The sequence below is a fragment of the Acomys minous genome (assembly GCF_964271855.1).
Source record: "Acomys minous genome assembly, chromosome: 8".
Taxonomy (NCBI): domain Eukaryota; kingdom Metazoa; phylum Chordata; class Mammalia; order Rodentia; family Muridae; genus Acomys; species Acomys minous.
In genome coordinates, this window is record NC_140489.1 from 77,702,299 (window position 1) to 77,717,911 (window position 15,613).

General features: G+C 36.5%; 1 protein-coding gene across 6 annotated transcripts in view; it reads right to left on the bottom strand.

The window, feature by feature from the left end:
* The window catches only part of SNX13 (sorting nexin 13), a 102,168-nt gene that overhangs the window by 53,113 nt on the left and 33,442 nt on the right, over positions 1–15,613 (bottom strand). For 2 of the 6 annotated variants that reach the window (XM_084793579.1, XM_084793580.1), the window contains exons 3-6: positions 10,317–10,419; positions 8,522–8,578; positions 7,404–7,493; positions 6,319–6,440 (exon numbers count right to left, since the gene is read on the bottom strand). In XM_084793579.1, the coding sequence (XP_084649705.1) occupies positions 6,319–6,440; positions 7,404–7,493; positions 8,522–8,578; positions 10,317–10,419 (372 nt within the window). Of the gene's footprint in view, positions 1–6,318; positions 6,441–7,403; positions 7,494–8,521; positions 8,579–10,316; positions 10,420–11,312; positions 11,408–15,613 lie in introns of all 6 variants that reach the window. The other 4 variants (XM_084793582.1, XM_084793581.1, XM_084793583.1 and 1 more) reach the window with 3 other exon arrangements.

The following is a 15,613-nucleotide window of genomic DNA, read 5'->3' on the forward strand; positions in this document are numbered from 1 at the left end:
TCTGAAACCAAATGTCTATGGTAACTTTTTTATTAATTTATTCCTATTATATCTCAATTGTTATCCCATCCCTTGTATCCTCCCGTTCCTCCCTCCCTCCCACTTTCACCCTATTCCCCTTCCCTATGTCTGTGACTGAGGGGGACTTCCTCCCCCTCTATATGATCATAGGGTATCAAGTCTCTTCTTGGTAGCCTGTTATCTTTCTCTGAGTGCCAGCGGGCTTCTCCATCCAGGGGACGTGGTCAAATATGGGGCACCAGAGTTCATGTGAAACTTAGTCCCCACTCTCCACTCAACAGTGGAGAATGTCCTGTCCATTGGCTAGATCTGGGTAGGAACTCGATGTTTACTGCACGTATTGTCCTTGGCTGGTGCCATAGTTTGAGCAGACCCCTGAGCCCAGATCTGCCCATCGTAATGTTCTTCTTGTAGGTTTCTAGGACCCTCTGGATCCTTCTATTTTGCCATTCTCCTATACTTCTTTAGTCATCGGGGAAATGCAAATCAAAACAACTCGGAGATCCCATCTTACGCCCATCAGAATGGCTAAGATCAAAAACTCAAGTGACACCACATGCTGGTGAGGATGTAGAGAAAGAGGAACACTCCTTCATTGCTGGTGGGAATGCAAACTAATACAAGCACTTTGGAAATCTATCTGGCGCTATCTCTGAAAACTGAAAATAGGGCTTCCTCAAGACCCAGCTATTCCACTCCTTGGAATGTACCCAGAAGATGCTCCAGCACACAACAAGGACATATGCTCAACCATGTTCATAGCAGCCTTATTCATAATAGCCAGAACATAGAAACAGCCTAAGTGTCCCTCAGTAGAAGAATGGATAAAGAAACTGTGGTACATTTACACTATGGAATACTACTCAGCTATTAAAAACAAGGAATTCCTGAAATTTGTGGACAAATGGATGGAACTAGAAAGGATCATAATGAGTGAGTTAAGCCAGAAGCAGAAAGACTCAAATAGTACATATTATACTCACTTATATCTGGACACTAGGCCAAGGGGTATGTCCCATGAAAGTCTTCACTTACCAGGAAATTGGGATAGATGTGAGGACATCCTATTAGTAACTTATTTCTTTTCAAATATACTAGCACTATAAAGTACAACCACTAAATGATGAGACATAGAACTGCTGGTCTAAAAGATGATGGTAAGCATAATATGTATAAAAACTCTTTAGAATACAGACGTTGAGTAGCATCCTATGAACTTATCTAGTACTCTATCCCAACAGCAGAAAACCTCAAGAAACATTTCAGGAACTGACAAAGAAATAAAAAACAGCATGTAACTAACTCTGTTAAAACTTTCAGGATCATACCTAGAACAAATAGAAGTAAGATAAGCTCATAAAGATACTTGTCAATGAGAAAACGCAGGGCAATATGACCAGGACAGCACACAGTTCATTATGACCAATGATGACACATGTACAATGAACAACTTGTGCAGCTATTTACTTGATGACTGGCACTGTATTTCTTTTCAATTAGAGGCTCTGCATTCTAGAAAATAAGCCAGTCTTAACAAGCAAGAGAGCCAACAGACAAACAAAAATATACTGATCAAAGAGTATGACAGATGAGCGACACAGACAGATGCACATGCCTTTACTGTGGACACCAAACTATCTCCAAGCAGTCTGGTGGTGTTATCAGTAGGCAGCATACATTTCCATAAAATCCACATCTGAACAGAACTGCTAAGAGGAAACATTGAATAGTGATGACACTGAAAAAAGTATGTATCATTTTCCAAAACAAACCCCATCTATTAATTGTAAAGGCACAGCTACAGTAGGACACACACAAGAAGGTAGAATGACCTAAACATGCCCCAGGCTTTAGCAGCTGACAAAGAACTACCAGTCTCCAAACACAAGCACATGTTTAAGCATATAAACAGACCTGGCAGCCATATTACGACTCTTTATAAAATCTAAAATAAAAACATAAACTTAGCAGTCACGAGATGCCCTTATTTAACAAACTAATCAAGCTGAGTCAGTCATGCTAACACATGGGTCACCCAAAGCAAGCAGAAGCTGAATAATCTCCAATCAGAGGCCAGCCTGGGGTTATATACCAACTGTAGACCAACTTTGGCAACACAGTGAGACCCTGGCCATAAAAACCATTTAAGCTACAGTCTTTAAGAACAACTTTCAATTTTATAAAATATAGTGTCTTACTATAGGCCATTAGCTAAATTATTTCATAAAAAATTCCTTCTAACAACTTTGGAAGAAAAAATATTTGTTTTCCTTTATATAACAATGCCATCTATTGCTGAATTTTTCAAATGACACAAAATTTGCCAAAATTAAAAGACATTTCAAAGTCACCTCAATTCATTAGACTTCTGACATTTAAATTTAATAAAACCATCAATTAATTCAAGTATTTATAATAGACAACTCAACATATTAATCCAGATTTTCTATTTCTAAATATAGGAATACTATTAAAGTGAAAAAAGTATACTACCTCTATTTTGAATTTCTTATAATTACATGCAAATCAAGCAGAAATTTGAACACCAAAGAATGTCCTAAATTAAGAACAACCATATTATTGTTTTCTATTTACAAACAGGAGAATATACTACAAATGTTTAATTCTGTCTAAACGAAAGCAGAAAACAGTTTAACAATGAAGTACTTTATAAAATGTTGCATGATAAATATACAAGAAATGAGACATGAATATGAATCAAAACCATTCCAGCTACACATTCAAAACAGCTTGCTATCAGTTTTCTTAACATCAATCACTCCAAAGTTACAAACAACCCCAAATCTGTCCACTTGTTTACAGTGCCCTCTGTATGGCTCCTCCTGGAATAAAAGCATGTGGGTTACTACAAGGACTCTGACAACTAATACTCTCATTGCCGTTGCTTATGTGGTAACACTCCTTAACTGAAAAGAGCATATTTCATGTCACGAAAAAATACGAATAATGTGCCCCAACCTAAAGAAACAAGTATGTTTGCCCCAGCAGCTTATATACTTTGACAAAATGGCTGCCTAAATAGGAAAATTAGCTAGCCTTGAAACAGGTGATGGGATTTTTACTTCAGCACAAGATCAAAGCCAAAAATGCATTCTTTTCTCCAAGCCTGAGTTCTGCCTGCCCTTGTCTGTCTTCCTCCTCAGCACTACGCTGTTCCGAGGTCTCCCACACCTATAACCTCACATCTCCCCTCCACTCAGTTTTCCATACAGTAGTCAATGTTATTTTTAAAATACAGATATGCAAATAATAATACAAAATGAAAGTTTTACAAGCTCTCCAACACGCATCTCTTATTCCTGTTGTCACTCATGCATATATTTTCTCCAATTTTGCAAAACTAAACCCTTATTTCCTCTTCATCAATTTCAGTTTTCGTCCCTGTCAGTTCTGCAGACTGTAAGGCTTCACTGCAATTCTCAAGCTTAAAAGAACTGACTCTTTAAATGCATCTAGGGACCACTGGATAAACAAGTCCCCCGGGCATTCTCCATATGTTTCCCTTTGCTCCCCAACATTTACGTGAAAATTCCAATTTCAACTCCACCCAGAGATATGTAAAATGACAATCCCATATGGTACACCTCCCTGACTCTTTCCCACTCCACTGCTCTCTAGGTCAGGTTCTCCAGCTGCATATTCTGCTAACACCACACTGTACATTCATTCATTCATTCATTCATTCAGTTTTCAAGACATGGTTTCACTGTGGAGCCTTGGCTGTGCTGGGACTTGTGTGCTATCATTCTTATTGAACGAAATATTTTCATTGTTAAAATTAAAAACAAATCTTAGGCAAGCAGACTTTCTTTTAATGTTTTCTGCCTTATTTACAGTTGTACCCCTCAGTAATATGCTAAGCATTGGTCCTCAATACATCATGACTAATTGAGCCCTCTCTCAGAACCAAAACACGGTTAACAGGTACTAAACAATGGCCAAATGCAACACACAAACACTTGCTTCTCTCTTGAAGGTCTAAAAAAGCACATGTACTGAGCAGCTCTTTCTGCTCCCAAGCTACATGTCTTTGAAAGGCAAAGGAGAGGTTTTAAGTTGATAGAGATGGGATAAGATAGATAGTCAGAATTTTAGACTTACCAAGGTTGCCAAATGAAATTAGACAAAACATTATAAACATAACATTAATATAATCCCTGACTGTTTCGTGGTTCTTCTTGCTATATGTAGTTTATTTTATACATGTGTAATAATATAAATGTATATATAATTTGTTAATTAGAAAAGAAAACAGGAAAAAAAGGCAAAGGATGTCACATATCTGTGGGCTGGGATTGCAATGATCAATTTTGCTTATTCCACCAACTATAGGCAGTGCATCACTCATTACTACTAAGAGAAAGCAACACTGAATCTAATTAGTTCTAGAAAAATATTAGACTGGCATAGATATCCTTTATTTAAAACTCATCAGACCATTAGCTATGAAACTGTGCACACAGGTAATATCCCAGGATGTGTCTTCTCCAAGGACACAAAGCTTTGTAGATATAATTATACCAACCAGACAATAGCACTGTTGACCAAAATGGCTATTTAATACACTGCAACATCACATAAGCCACCCAGTTCTACACTGTTTCCAAACTGCATGGATGTCAAAATTCTGGGTTTCCCAAAGGCCTTCGATTCCCACATACAATGAGCGGTCCTTAGATGAACATACACAAAAGAAGAGCAAGAGTGGAAAGCCTTAATCAGGCTCTAACAAAAGCCACAAATGAACTTAGGTCAAAGTATATTCTTTAAGGTATGTACTGAAATTTACCTGTAAAGTGAAACATTAATTCTTAATATATATTAAAACTTTTTATAAAAGTAGCACAGAATTTACAAATGGAAATTCAACATAAAAACGATTTTTGAATATTCACTATTCTATCAGGTACAAGGCAAAATATTACATATTAATTTCTGGACCAGCACTTGGGAGGTGGAAGCAAGAGGATCAAGGGGTCAGCATCACCCTCAGCTACACAGCGAGTTTGAAACTAAGCTGGGACCAAGATGGCCAAGTAGATAAAAGCACTGTCTGCCAAGACCAGACCTGAGTTCAGTCAGCTACCAATATAGTAAGAGAGAGCACTGACGCGTCTCCTACCTCCACATGTGCAATGTTGCATGTAAGGTATACGCACACGCGCACAGCCTCCTCCCCCTCTGCAACACATACCCACACACTAACTAAAACTGCAATCTAAGTGAGACATCTGTATTACACCCTTGTCCCCCAAGGCTTGGGGATCATCCAAGTGGGAACAGAACAACTGTAAGGTCAGTAAGAAGGGGAAGGGCTGCAGCAAAACAGTATTTGCCAGACATGACAAAGCGGTAGCACATATGGACCCAGAGCTACAGGGACGGCACACAGGACTTCCAGCCACAATTTTGTTTCTAATTTTAAAAGAGGATAGAACATAAAGAGTCATCTTAGATATCATTATTACTATCTACAGCTTTAAAGCAAAATATCCTATTTAAAATGCAATATTCTTGAATTAACTATATTCAGCTATAAACTGAAAATCCAAAGATCACTATTAGCATTTGCTATATTTATCCGATGTACTTATAATGTCATTGGGGTGTGTGTGTGTAATGATACACATACAACTCCTATACACTTAATGTTTCTTAAAAGTCTTAACGGCAGAGATGGAGAGACAGCTCAGAACTTCAGAGCACTGACTGTTTATTCTAGAGAACCAGAGTTCAATCCCAGCATCTACACAGCAGCTCATAATGGTCTGTAACTCCAGTTTTAAGGGGACTTGATGCCTTCTTTTAGCCTCCCTGAAACAGAGCAAGGAAATACCTAGACCTTTGCTTAGTGGTGATATGCAAGAGCTAGTAAGCATACAGGAGGATGCTCAGGGTTAGCTTTCAGAGGAATGCATGGCAAAAACAAAATGAAATGCTGTCTTACTCCTACTGGGTAGCTATAATAAAAAATGACGAACAGTAACAACTGTTGACAAAGAAAATATCACGTTTCACACACTTCTAATGAAAATGTAACACAATGCAAACACTTCAAAGAAATTTGCATTTCCTCAAAATAGTAAATGTAAATAAGGTATTAAATATACTTTTAGATGTATACCCAAGAGAAATGAAAATATTTCATATAAATAATATGTGATATTATTCCACAGCAATATTCTATTATTTTACTTACTTTTAGGTAACAACTAATTTTCATTCTGAAGTTATTTACATGTGTGATATATGTATAACTACAAGCAGCAATCTTACCTAGTAGCAAACTGAATGAGTGCATTTTGAAGAGTCTGCCTAATTTCAAGAAGAAATGACTCATCATCGCTCAATGTGTAATACCAGTACTGGACATAATCCCTCAAGGAAAACTGGATAACCTATAGCAAAATATTAGAGAAAAATAATTTAAAAACTAACAGCAGAAAATAAAAAACCACATACACTAAGACAATTACTTGGCAACTTATATTGTTCTATGCATCTTAAATTATGATAGTAAATTCCTGTCTTCACTATAAAATCATCATGTTAAAAACCATTTCAAAAAATGTTCTGAAACCCCAACTCATCCACTTCTAACTTTTAGGAAAGCACAGCATCATGTAAGACTACCCATATTCAGATAGAGTGTGGAAAGAAAATCCATCTTCAGTGCTGGCACAGTTGAAGGGTTCAACTCCATTCAACTAGGACAAGATGTAAGCAATGCCAACAAACACTAAGGAAAACAAATGTTTTGAGGATGCCCTCATCAGATCCACTGTAATCTAATTACAAAAACTAACTCACTTGCATTAATACCTTTGATACAGCCAATACTGATAGTCTATAATATCAAGATTATGATTTCTACAAATCATATAAATTAAGTACAGGTTCATTTATAAAATATTACAAGCTTAAAGTATAAATTATAATGATCAATAATCAAAACATCATCAGAAACTATTTGTGAGGGGGATACCTAATTCTAATTAACATTTTTAATCAAATCAGAAATATGCAATTTAAAAAGAATTAAAAACAACTCAGAAGTCTAATTTACCAAACCACTGAGCTTGCTCAACAAGATTGACACATTAATGTTTTAAATTATAAAACTATTAGAGTATCAGATGCCAGCAAAACTTTTTCTAATATACAGCTAACCCATAATGGCTATCATGTTAAATAAAACACCTTAGTATAGGTACCTAGCAAGTAGAGTTATTAAGTACAAAATTTAAAGATAACAATATTATAAAATTGTTTAAACAGTAAGAGGTGTGCACTAGTATTTATAAAAGAAATATACATCAAATACAATAGATGGAATTGAAATACCACATACTGAAACTCACTTGCTGGAGAGGCTCATCAATTATATTGGCACCTGTCAATCTTCTGTCAATCTTAATAGTCCTGGCTTCTCGTTTCATTTCTTCTAAGCACTTAAGGAAAATCATGATATATTACTGAATATTTGCTTGATTTCAGATCTTTTCAGTTTGCTTCAAATTCATTTGTTATTATACTTTTCTGTATTTTCCATCCAATAAACAATTTATTTAAAAATGTATAAGCTAAACTTGATTTCTTAGGGTACCAAAATTAGATATCCAGGAAAAAAATCTATTATTTTCTATGTTAGATTAGTAGAGGGGATCTAAACAGAAATGTATAGTAACTGTCACTGTTCAGGCAACCTTCAAACTATGAAGGTAATGCTTCTGATTGGTCAGTTTACTTTCTTTACTTATTCGGAGTTTTCCCCTCCTTTTCTAGAAACCAAGAGCTTACAATCAAACAAATTTACTTTAAAGATGATTTTAATTAAAGACATTTTTAAAAACAAGAAAAACATAGTTCACTACTTTTTTGTAGTTATCAGAATGATCATTAGCCTGGGAATAGAGGGAAAAATTGAAAGACTCTTAAATGCATCTAAACATCAATAAATAGCCATACACTAAATACAGTTCAATAGCTGTGGGCCAAGCAGAAGAGGAATTCCTATCATCTAGTGAAGAAGCAAAAGAAAAGGAAACTAGAGAGGATATGAGAAAGAGGAAAGAAAGGAAGAAAGGAAGAAAGAAAGAAAGAAAGAAAAACCCACAAGACAACTTCTAGCTAATGTTTAGCAGAAGTTTCTACAGACTTCAACAAGCTCTCTTAAAAATTTGAAGCTATTTTTTTTTTTTTTTGGTGGTTTTATTAGGCCACTCTTTTTTTTTTTTCCTTTTTTTTTTTTTCTTGTTTGGCTTTTTGTTCATTTGTTGGTTTGTTTGAGGCAGGATCTGACTATATAGTCCTGTGTAGCCTAGAACTTACCATGTAGACCAAACTGGCCCTAACCACACCTGCTTTTACATCTCAAATGCTGAGCTTAAAGCCAATCATTAGAAGAGTGTGCCACCACAAAAGTTTAGACTACATTTCCATTGCTTCTTTTCATGGTTTAGATAACGCACATACTTATGGTTGCACTAGAGTGACCAGAGTATTCAGTACAGAAACATACTAAGCAGTTTGTTGCCTAGAGCAAGAGACAGGATCACATACGCTGGGTAGGCAATAGGCTATACCATCTAGGTTTGTTTCTGCACATTTTATGATACTCATATTGATAAAATTCCTAATAATGTACGGCTTAGAATGCAAACTTATTGCTAAACAATATGCAACTTATATAAAATGCATATGTAAGTATAATATCAGCCTCCAAGCTTTTTTCATATTTACAAATCACATTTTATTTTTCTTTGTGTAACAGCTCTGGCTGTATTGGACTAGCTCTGTAGACCAGGTTGGCCTTGAACTCACAGAGATCTGCCTGCCTTTGCCTCCCAAGTACTGGGATTAAAGACATGCACTATCATGCCCAGCTTATAAGTCACATTTTAAAAAAAAAGGTCAAAACTATGTTTATATCATTTATAAAAAATTGATTATAAAAAATAACTAGTATTGACTTTGATTTATCACTATGTAAAATCTTAACTCTTATAATGTTTCCTATTCTTTGTTATGTACCTCCCAAATGAATGAAAATTATAGATGGCTAAGAAAGAAAAAGCTAATTTCCTTAGAGAGTCTTGTAAATAAAATGAAAGAATATGTACTAATGAAAGTTCTAACAAAACAGAAAAACATGAAGTTCAGGTAGTGAAGAAGTATTACCTCCAAGCTATTTATCTTTATACAAGTAAGTCAGTAATCAGAAACATGTGCCCAGCCATGCTTACTGTAGCATTACTCACAGCACCTAAGACAGCATAGCCACAGAGAAGTTAGTACAGGCATGCAAGGAAGTATTACAATGGGCAGATCCTGAAGATAATGTATTTTTTTTAGGCAAAATAAGCCAAACATAGACATATAAATTAGTTCCCATGAATTCTCTCCTATGTGAAAAGCATAAGACAATGTGAGAATACAGAGGGACAATGAGGATGAGGATGGAACAGGGGGAGAGGGAGAGAAGAAGAAAAGAGGCCAAAGAGTGGATGTGATCAAAACATGCATATATAGAAATTTCACAGTGAACCTACTAATTACAATAAACAATATTATATAAACGAAACTGCAGCTGATGAACATAAAACAGAATGGTGTAGAATGCTTTCATTTCTATAATTAAACTAATATTGTACATTACTTATTCATCTACATTTTAGTATTTATATAAGGTTAAATAACTGACATCACATTTAACCATTTGCCTCTCCACATAAAATAAGACCGCTATCACACAAAACTTGATAGTATAGCAACAGTGAGGCCTATGTACCCACAGATTCCAGTAACTACTTCATTTAAAAAACCTGATACTTTAATAGAAAAATAACATTATTCAGAATGATAAAATAAGACCTGAGTTCTTAAAACTACAGACACTGTATAGCTTAAAAACAAACAGTGCTTTTCAAAGTAAGTAAACAAAGTGTACATTTTGTCTCTGATTCCTATTTATTTTACTCAAACCAAATATCCATTGGCATTTTTTAAAACTATATAAACGAGTTTGATATTAAGACAAACAAACAAATTAAACTAACCAGTGTCTACCACCTTTTCCTCACATATGCATTCCTATTTGTTTACATATAATACTAAAAGTTTTGAAGAGGATGTTTTAGATCTCAGTAAGATCAAGCAGCTCCCATTAATACGTACACACTTGTGAATGACAGCTTTGCGAGGCCATCAGAGGATTACATGGATCGCTGCAAAGAAGTGTCCTGTGGGGTTGCGCATTCCTTTACATGACCTACCTTAGGGACCCCAGATGATGTTGGAGGAAGAAATGAGTGTTCACACTGCTCTAGGTATTTTTCTGAGTTTGTTTTCCCATACAGGAGCGTAACCACTAAACCCCTGTCGGGGGGAAACAATTATAGATTAAAAACAAAGTATTTCTATACTTTATCATAATGTTACTAAATATACTTCAGACTTCACTGCTTAGCATTTCCTAAAAATAAGTCTGGAAATTTAGAAAAAGCAACATTAACAAATTTTTGTTAAGACTCGGGAGTTTATAACAGCTAGAAATATTTAATGAATCATAAAGTGGTTTTCCAAGTTTTACTCAAATAACTTTTCTTTAGAAACCTTCCATCTCAAGCATAATGATGCCCATCTTAGTCCTAGCATTAAGAAGGGAGAGACAAGCACATTTCTGTGAGGTTGAGGCCAGCCAAGTTAGGTAAAGACCCCATGTCTCATTTGGTTGGTAGGGGGGCTCCCTTTCTCCAAGAAGGGGAGGAGGAAGAGGGCAGGAGGATGAAATCAGGAGGAAAGGAAGGAGGGGGAAAGGGAGGTCAACACAGGAGGGAAGAAAGAGGGTAAAATAACACTGATGATGTCTTAAAAATCATAAGATATCATAGCATTTATTTACCTAAAACTACATATAATACACATAAGCCTTTGCAATACCTATCACTTGTGGCTAACACAGTGGCCTTGTGTTTCAGTTTAATTAAGAGCATTAAAAATATGATAGAGTAATTATTTAAACTTATATACTCTTAAGATCATGACTGATAAAACACTAATCTTAGCCTATGATGCAATAATACAATAGTAAGACAGCAAGTTCAAAGAACACTTTTTTTTTTGGTAAATACAAACAACTAGTTAATATTTTAGGCTGGTGTTTTCGTAAATCTAGAAGCTACAATTGGTTGGGGGATGGCTGAGTCATTAAGGGCTAGACTCAGACTCACAACTGAAATCTAGAGGCTACAAATTATTAAATAACCCACCCAGCTGGCCATGGCGGTTCATGCTTTAATCCCAGCACTTGGGAGGCAGGTTCAAGGCTAGCTTGGTCTACAATCAAATTCCAGGATAGCCAGGGCTACAGAGAAAAACCCAGTCTTGAAAAACCAAAATAAACAGATAGATAAATAAATAAATAACTCACACAATAAATACAACAAAATGTCCTAAAATAATAATGAAGTACTGACCAAATCTCATGATTTAAAACAAAACTGCACTTCTCCATGCCCCGTCAAAGTGTTTTTCTTAACATTTGCAAAAAAGAATTAGCTTTAACTGCAAGGAAAAAAAAAGTCTATATCATCATCATTTTGAATGGATGAACTACAGAACACTTTTACACTTGGTAGCTTTGTTTTGTTTTGTTTTTTTAAGTCAGAAAGCAAGATAGATTGTTCACAGAAAAATATATTCCTTTCAAATGTGCACTTTAAGTAAATAACAAAAACACATCTTTAAAAACTTAAGAAAAAGCAGAGCTAAACTAGCAAATGATTTCGAATTTATAAAATGTTATCACTTGGCTTTTAAAAAATCTACTTTGTTGTTTAAATTTACAATGCACTGAGTAATAAAAAGTTTCATTGAAGGGACAATCAGTCCTCACAAGGTCACAAAAAGGCAAGATTTGATTCAGAAAATTATGACCTTGTTGACCATAAACTGAGCATTTTTAGAATGTTTGATTTGCTAATCCTCTTCAACTGGGTTACAGAGGAAACAAAAGACCCTTATGGCAGCGATTCCAATAGGACCAGCAGGCCAGACAGAATCACACCAACTTATGGCATAGCAAGTAGCCTGGACTCTCAGACTCCATCCTACCACTGGAAACTCTCTCTCTCTCTCTCTCTCTCTCTCTCTCTCTCTCTCTCTCTCTCTCTCTCTCTCTCTCTCTCTCTTTCTTTTTTTTCAAAACAGGGTCTGTCTGTGTAGCCCTGGCTGTCCTCGAACTCAGAGATCCACCTACTTCTGCCACTCGACTGCTGGGATTAAAGGTGTGCACCACCACCCGCAGCTTTGGAAACACTTTCAAAAACGGTTTCACCACACTTTCCAACAATCTATCTGTATCTAAAACTTTTCAATCTCTTTCTTCAGAGGTTTAAAGTTTTTTTCAAATAAATCCTTCACTTGCTTGGTTAGGGTTATTCCTAGATATTTTATATTGCTTGTGGCTATCGTGAAGGGAGTAATTTTTCTAATTTCTTCCTCTGCCTGTTTGTCATTTGTATATAGGAAAGCTACTGACTTTTTTGAGTTTATTTTGTATCCTGCCAATTTGCTGAAGGTGTTTATCAGCTGTAGGAGTTCTCTGGTGGAATTTTGGGGGTCACTTATATACACTATCATATCATCTGCAAATAGGGATAATTTTACTTCTTCCTTTCCCATTTGGATCCCCTTGATCTCCTTTTGATGTCTTATTGCTCTGGCTAGAACTTCAAGAACTATATTAAAGAGGTATGGGGAAAGTGGGCAGCCTTGTCTGGTCCCTGATTTTAGAGGGATTTCCTTGAGTATCTCTCCATTTAATTTAATGTTGGCTATTGGTTTGCTATATATAGCCTTTATTGTGTTTAGAAAAGTGCCTTGTATTCCCGATCTCTCCAGAACTTTAAACATAAATGGGTGTTGGATTTTGTCAAATGCTTTTTCTGCATCTAAAGAGATGATCATATGGTTTTTCTCTTTCAGTTTGTTTATATGGTGGATTACATTGATGGATTTCCGTATGTTAAACCATCCCTGCATTCCTGGAATGAAGCCTACCTGGTCATGGTGAATGATGTCTTTGATATGCTGTTGTATTCCCTTTGCGAGTATTTTGTTGAGTATTTTTGCATCAATGTTCATAAGAGAAATTGGTCTGAAATTCTCTTTTTTTGTTGGGTCTTTGTGGGGTTTAGGTATCAATGTGACTGTGGCCTCATAAAAGGAGTTTGGTAATATTCCATCCATTTCTATCTTTCGGAATAGCTTGAATAGTATCGGTATTAGCTCCTCTTTGAAGGACTGGTAGAATTCTGCGCTGAAACCATCTGGCCCTGGGCTTTTTTTGGTTGGAAGACTATCAATGGTTGCTTCTATTTCTATAGGCGAAATAGGGCTATTTAATTTGTTTATCTGGTCTTGGTTCAATTTTGGTAAATGGAATCGGTCGAGAAATTTGTCCATTTCCCTCTGGTGGGAATGCAAACTAGTACAACCACTTTGGAAAGCTATCTGGTGCTTTCTCAGAAAAATGGGAATAGGGCTTCCTCAAGACCCAGCTATTCCACTCCTTGGAATATACCCAGAGGATGTACTACCACACAACAGGGACATATGCTCAACCATGTTCATAGCTGCCTTATTCATAATAGCCAGAACTTGGAAACAACCTACGTGTCCCTCAACAGAAGAATGGATAAAGAAACTGTGGTACATTTACACTATGGAATACTACTCAGCTATTAAAAACAAGGAATTTCCAAAATTTGTGGACAAATGGATTGAACTAGAAATTGTCATAATGAGTGAGTTCACACAGAAGCAAAAAGAGCTAAATGGTATATACTCACTTATATCGAGACACTAGCCCAAGGTGTACGTCCCCATGAAAAACTGTACCTACCAGAATAATGGGTAAGAGGGGAGGACATCCTATTGAAACTTTAGGTGTGAGAAGCCTGGGAGAAAGAGGAAATGGAAGGATCCAGTGGGTCCTGGAAAACTACAGGCGAGTCTGGGCCCTGGGGTCCTCCGCAAACTGTGGCAACAGCCAAGGAAAAAATAGGCAGTAAAAACCTTGAACCCCTACCCGGACTAGCCGATGGACATTCTCCACTGTTGAGTGGAGAAGAAGATCTAACTCTCACACAAACTCTGGTGCCCCATATTTGATCATGTCCCTTGGATGGAGATGCCTGGTGGCACTCAGAGGAAAGATAATAGGTCACCAAGGAGAGACTTGATACCGTATGAGCATATTCAGGGGGAGGAGATCCCCCTCAGACACAGACATAGGGGAGGGGAGTAGGGGGGGGAAGTGGGAGGAAGGGAGGGATGGGAGGATACATGGGATGGGCTAACAACTGAGATGTAATATGTATAAATTAATAAAAATGTATTAAAAAAAAAAAACTTTTACACAAGTATCCAAACCACTTTTGGAAATTATTCCTTGATAATTAGCAAATTCAGAAAGGGGTCAACAAAACTTCTACTAACTGTAGTGAGTAGATAATCATCCTTCTGTTTGTCAAATTCAGTTTGTAATTTACTGTTAAAACAGGTAGGTAATTGTATGACTTCAATCCCAGCACTCCAGAGGCAGAGTTTGAGCCAGCCTGGCGCAAGTTCCAGGACAGAGAAACCCTGCCTCAAAAAAAAAAAAAAAAAAAAAAAGAAAGAAAAGAAAAGAAAAGAAGAGGAAGAGGGAAAGAGAGAAATCAATCCCATCCCACCTTAGAGTTCTCACCTTTATCTCTCAGACTACAATTTCCTCTCTTTCCAAAGTGGCAGTAAATATTTTGAAATACTTTTCCTTCAGCCTTGACAAAGGGCTGATTCTAATTATGAAATTAGTTAGGAGAATCTCTACCCTTTAGAGAAACATCTTTTTGTTTTGTTTTGTTTTTGAAACAAGGTTTCTCTGTGTAGCCTTGGCTGTTCTGGACTTGGTTTGTAACCAGGCTGGCCTCGAACTCACAGATCCTCCTGCTTCTGCCTCCCTGAATACTGGGATTACAGGCCAGCGCCATCACGCCTGGCTAGAGAAACATTTCTTTATGAAAAATAACCTGTCCAGTCAGTAGAAGCAGCCTTGATTCTGTGAAATAAAGAGCAACCATGCAACTCTGCATAGTTAGGTATCTCCTTTGGCTTTGGACCTACACATTTGGCTCCAGATATTTTGTACTAATGTTTTTTCATTCAAGATATTCTGAACTCTTATGTCATTTGACTCCTGTGGCTAAAATAGATTTAAATATTTCGGTTCAAGACACTGCATCTAGGCAGTTGCTAAGAAAATATTCAATCTAACAAATACACAGCTTTGTAACCACTGCTGTGCTCCCTAGAAAATGACCATACATGACTTTCAATATATACATATTCAAAGTCTACCTGAAAGAGATGATGGGTAGTAGCTATCCTCAGAAGCCACCCCTTCCATGTCTCACAGACTCTATGCCCTTATTTACGTGTACTATTCAATCAGCTACATCACCTGGAACTGTAAGCTCAGAAATGCCCCTAAACGTTCAGAAGGTTTCAAAATTATTTTCAAAAATAA